This window comes from Helobdella robusta (assembly GCF_000326865.2).
Source record: "Helobdella robusta unplaced genomic scaffold HELROscaffold_3, whole genome shotgun sequence".
Taxonomy (NCBI): domain Eukaryota; kingdom Metazoa; phylum Annelida; class Clitellata; order Rhynchobdellida; family Glossiphoniidae; genus Helobdella; species Helobdella robusta.
This window is the reverse complement of record NW_008704501.1, coordinates 3,219,146-3,225,213: the sequence shown is the minus strand read 5'-3', so window position 1 is coordinate 3,225,213 and position 6,068 is coordinate 3,219,146. Positions and strand designations below refer to the sequence as shown.

Genomic DNA, 6,068 nt, shown 5'->3' with positions numbered 1-6,068 from the left:
CGCTTTAAATCAAAAGTAGTATAATTTAATTTTAATTGCTACTTGTAATTTGATGAAATTTTAGGGTTTGTCGTGAAGCATTATTTATATCAAAATCTTATTAAATTAACAAATTTGATTCTTTAAAATTAATTTATTCGTTTTTCCTACCGCAGCCTCATTTACAAAAACATACATGGCGGCTGGCTGCTCATGAAGATAAATAAAGATCAATTATTTATTTAATTGTTAAAATAAGCAATACTTAACAATTCTACAAATGTCGAATGATCATTAGCTTGGTGCGTGATACTTCATATTATCAATTATTATTTGTGTAGCTGGAATTTTAAACTTGAAAAACTTTTAAAAATCCTCTCTAAATTGAAATCCATGTCTGCCCAAATAGAGGACTTGCTGTCAGTTGGTCAGTTAATCAAAGACAAATGGAAAGTTGTTAGTTGCCGTTTTTCTAACATTTTAAAAGTTTTTTTATTGCTTTACAATTATATTGCCTGTTTTAGTTTAGAATTTTTTTTTCAATACAACGAATGTAAAAAATGCATTGGATTTGATTGAATCATTTATTAATTTTTTTATTCAAGTTTTAAGAAATTTTACTATTTCTTAATTTTTTCTTTACTAAATAACTTAAAAATTGAAAATTAATTGTACCTACTGTGGCATCTTTTTGTAAAATCAAAATGTCATGCCCATTACATTTCACATCAACTAATTATTCATTAAAAAAATTAAATGATATTTACATGAAATTTTTCAAAAAATCAATAAATAAATAAAAATTGCCACCACAAAATTATAATTATACAATAGTTAGTTTTTATAGTTATGCAAAATTAATAACTTGTGTTTAGTAATTAATTTATTAATAGCTTATGAAGATGCTTATTAATTTTTTTTTGCAATTGTGATGGATGTTGTGTGTGGAAACATAAAGGAGGGGTTGTTATTTGAGATTTTGTATGCAGATGATTTAGTCTTGATGGCTAATAGCATGGAAGAATTGCAGTTAAAATTTGACAGGTGGAAAAGTGTTATTGAAAAGAAAGGGTTAAAAGGGTTGGTAAGATGAAGGTAATGGTGAGTGGGGAAGGTGGGGAGCGAGTGATAAGTAAAATAGACCCCTGTGGGGTATGTGACAGGAGAGTGAAGGCTAACTAGGTATTGTGTATAGGATGTCAGAAGTGGGTGCATAAGAGATGTAGTGGTGTGAGGGGGTCACTGAAAAAGGTGGAAGGCACATTCAAATGTAAGAAATGTGTTCATGGTGTGATTAAGATGACAAATGGTAAATAAATGGAAAAAATAAACATAAAGCAAACACTGACTTTTGCATTGCATTTGTTTTGCAGATAAAAAAAATTGGTGGCGGGGGATTTGGTGAAATATATGAAGGTGAAGATTTAACAACAAAGGAAAGAGTGGCATTGAAATTAGAGTCAGCAAAACAGTCAAAGCAGGTTTTAAAAATGGAGGTAGCTGTTTTGAAAAAGTTACAAGGTGGGGTTAAATTAATTTCTTTTTACTTTGTTTTTTTGAACCACACTAATGAATTTAGTTGCTTCTTGTGCTTCATTGATTAACTAACACATCAATGACAGATAAATTTTTATCAATTAAATAAAATTTGTTTTCATTTTTTATCAATTTCATAGAAATAGTTCTTTTTAATTCAAATATTTATACTATAAAGTTTTGAATAATGAAAAATATCAAGACTATTTTAGTTTAACATTAACATATAAATATTAAGGTAAAGAACATGTCTGTGCTTTCATATGCTGTGGTAGGAATGAAAGATTCAATTATGTCGTCATGTCGTTGCAGGGTAAAAATTTAGCAGAACTGAGGAGGAGTCAGCCAAAAGGTTGCTTGACACTAAGCAGCACATTAAGGATCAGTTTACAAATCTTGTATGCAATTGAAGCCATTCATTCTGTTGGATTTCTTCATAGGGATATTAAACCGGTTTGTGATTTTTATTCTGTTTTTAATGAATATTCATTCAAACCCTTTACTTCCATTTATTTTTACAGTCAAATTTTGCCATGGGTATATTGTCAAATACTTGCCGAAAAGTATATATGTTGGACTATGGACTGGCACGACAGTATGTTAATCAGTACGGTGAGGTGAGGCAACCCAGAACTGCAGCCGGGTTCAGAGGAACCGTCAGATATGCTTCAGTTAATGCTCATAAAAATAAGGTTTTTTTGCATTTGTGTGTGTTATTTCATGAATTGCTTTGTCGAACTAGGTCACATGAATAAACTTTCATTGTTTTATCTTTTTGTAATAAATCGCATGGAGTGGAAAGGAAAAGTAAACATTTTTCAACTTATAAAATAATAATGTCTTAATAAACCATTAGGAAATGGGTCGACATGATGACTTGTGGTCTCTCTTCTACATGATTGTGGAGTTCATAACAGGAGCACTGCCATGGAGGAAGATCAAAGAGAAGGAACAGGTTGGAAATTTGAAAGAGAAGTACGACCACACATTATTTCTGAAGCATCTGCCTGTGGAGTTTCGTGCCTTTCTGAATCATCTGCAGAGTCTTACCTACACTGATACTCCTCACTACGCTGCTCTGCAGGGCTTGCTGATGCAGTGCATGCACAGGAAAGGCATATCTGATGCTGATTTGTTTGACTGGGAGAAAATACCAACTGAAATGTCAACATCAAACATCTCATTCACGACGCAAGCAGCGGTGAAGGAGGGCGACATTAACGTTGAGTTAGTTATCAACATTTTATATGATGTCAACATTTAATTAATTATTTTTGAATTAAAAATTTCAAACTAGTCATCGTGGATCGCCATTGCATGTTGCCACGGACACGAACGTTGAGGAGATAAACTTCACATGCCTTGAGAACAGACCACTGATGAATATCAACGTCAATAACAATTCCAACATTAACTTCAATGACATCATCAACAACATCAACAACAACATCAACCACGAATCTGAGCCCTTAAAATCACCGGTAGACAACGAGATGGCATATTTGCAGCATATGAACATAACTGGAACCCACTCCCATGCTGATAACAATAATATCAATAACAATGGTTATCATCATCAGAACAACACACTGAAGCAGAACAATGGCTGCTGTGATCATTCAGAAAGAGTGAAGACACAAAAGGAGAAGAACATCTTGAACAATTTAAACAATGCATTTGTCAATTTGAACGTCCCTGTCACTCCGACTGCTGTCAACAAACCTTTTTCTGGTCCGCACTCTGAACAGCTGCACGTAGATCCACAGTTGCATCTGCTTGACTGCCAACTGAGGAACATTTTGAAACCTCCAAGCAAAGAAGATAGTCAGCCACAAAGTGAGCTGAGCTGCTTTGAGAAGGGACTGCATTCCAGAAGACTGCAAACGACCAGTAGAGATCGACAAGCTGCAGATGAAGATAATTTGATGTGTGGATCACTGGCTATGGATGCTGCCATCAACAAAGGCAAACTGGAACTGTTAGAAAATGTTTATGATCAGGAGAAATTAAATTCAAGCAAAACTGAGATTAACGCTAATGTTAAAAAGAATCAGAATTTTGAGGAAAATCGAAGGTTGTCTATGGTTGACTCTGGAGATGAGGTGATGTTTCAAGAACGAAAAGATCTTCAGAGTGTTTTCAGCAAAGAAGATGAACAAAAGGCAGAAAGTTCTTTATTTGGCAGTAATGCTCAAACAAATGAGTATATGTCATCAGCTAATGCCAACCTCGATGACCATGCTACCAGAGCTGCTCCGTTCACGATGGCAAGTATCTTTGCTTCTTTGGGGTTTAGTGACGAAGAAAGTGATGTGGATGATGCAGCTTGCAAACAACACCAACAACATATCTTCCAACAACAATTCAGCCTGCAACAGCAACACTCAGATGAGAATGTTGCCAGTTTGAAAAGCAGCATGTCCACTTCTGCTGATAAATATCATGGATTTCAATTTTTAAAGTTTATTGAGGCAGGAAGAGATAAGCTGAATGAAAAATTTACTCATAAAGATTTTTCTTGGAAGAGAAGTTGCACACAGGAGTTCAGCATGAACAACAGCAGCAGAGCCTGCACAAACAACAACAGCAACAACAACAATGCAGATGTCCTTGCCATAATGCAGCGAGATAGTGATTATGAAAATATAATTAATAACAATGATGTTAATTACAATACATTGAAAGCCAATAAAGAATATAAAGCAGTAAAAGGAACACCAACAAAGACAGTAAACTTGGCATGCAACTCAATTCACAACGCCATTGAGAGGAGTGATGCTCACCAGAAACATTCTACATTGAGGTCAGATCACAACGTTGTCAACTTGGAAGCTTGCAAGTCAACAACATTCAATACCAGAAGTCCCAGTTCACCCGCCCGTCTGTCTAATTTCACCACAACTTTATTGGATCAAAGCTATCCTCCATATGAGGTGATGATTAAAAACAGCCAACCTGCATTTGTCAGCAAGCATTACCTTAGTGCAGATACCACAGCAACAACGTATACAACTAAACGCTATCAAACATCTCAACTGGAGAATCCTTCAACATCTGCTGCCAGATATTCGGAACCTAACAAGTCCAAATTGACTCTATCTAATGTCTTGAAAACAAAACCACCATTACGTAAATCGTTGCAAGCTCAACAGAGTTCAACCTCCGGCATCAAAAGGCTGTCCATGCTGGATGTTGAGAATGAAAATGTGAGTCTGGACGTTTTGATGCAGTACATACCGGATTCAACTCCAAGCATTGCAACGATTAATTCAAATAATTTGTTTCAAGATGCAGGAGGATCTGGTTCCACTAAAAAATGGCCCTTTTCAACATCTAACTTTGGCTGGTGCTTCAATAAATTTAAAGCTCAACAGAATCAATATCCTCTTTCCAGACTAAACAGTCATGACCATGAGAAGAAATCGCATTCAGCAAATGTTTTGAACAGTGAGAAGAGGAGAAGTCATTCCCTCGGTCCCAACAATGGAAATAACGTGCCGCCACATCCGGAATGCTCGTCTGCATCATCCAGTCCTGAGCATAGAGTCATTCAAAATGCCAACAATGTTGTAATAAACAAAAACATCAATAATAATTGTAATAAGAAATTATGTGATTCAAGTTCTAATGCTGCTTTGCCAAGGTAATTAACTAATTTTTCATTAATTTCGTAAATTGATTCCCTCAAAATTAAGCAGCATTGCATAGTTTTCCAAAAATCACATTGACAGGCGTAGGAACAACTTCTCTAGCATCAACAAAACTTCCTTTCACAGCAATTTTCCTCCATCAGGATCATGAAACATCAAGAGAGCATGAGATCTCAAAAGAACCCTAACCTACCCATACACTGTTTCTAATGTTCAAATACATATACAACATATGTAAAATGCTGCCAGCTTATTATGTCTTCATCCATGTTTTTGTGATTGTACATAACATGTTTCATCAATCTATTGTTATCAAATAAGTATTTATTTGTTAGTGAAACATTTCATGTTGTATGTCCGTGGTTGTTACATAAATTATCGTTTTTAATATACACTGCACTTCATTATCAAATTAAAATTTCATCATTTAAATTTTGTCAATTGTTTGTCCGTACAATATGTAGAAAGTTTTAATGTTATTGAGCCTGTTTAACATTCCATTGACTGCTTTCAATGCTTGTTAGTTTCTATCACGTTTCGTTTAATTTTTTTCATTGCATCTCAACCAAAATCTTGACTCCCCATTTTTTTATGATCCAATCACACAAATACACACCAACTAATTTTTTTTTAAATGGTTCAACATTTAAACAAGAATTCCATTTAATTTTGTTGTTGCAAATAGTTGTTGTTTTCATTGTTGTTGTGCATTTTGTGCCATTGTCATATTTTAAATATCTTATTCATGATCCATATTTACCAAACTAAAACAGTTCGATTTAATGTAGTGACTGACAGTACATGGATTTTGTTTCATTGTTTTTTATAGCTAGTCAACTAAAAAATGTTAGTTTATTTGTTAAGGTGTTTTTATTTATTTTTATTGTTAATTATTTCAATATA

At 34.2% G+C, this 6,068-nt stretch overlaps 1 protein-coding gene across 1 annotated transcript; it reads left to right on the top strand.

The window, feature by feature from the left end:
• Nucleotides 1–372: 372 nt before the first annotated feature.
• HELRODRAFT_65295 (hypothetical protein) lies at nucleotides 373–2,779 on the top strand (the record flags this gene model as incomplete). Its single annotated transcript, XM_009021240.1, has 5 exons — nucleotides 373–435; nucleotides 1,353–1,500; nucleotides 1,754–1,968; nucleotides 2,037–2,207; nucleotides 2,372–2,779. 5 exons carry the CDS (start codon nucleotides 373–375, stop codon nucleotides 2,777–2,779), a joined length of 1,005 nt encoding a protein of 334 aa, XP_009019488.1.
• Between the last annotated feature and the right edge of the window lie 3,289 nt (nucleotides 2,780–6,068).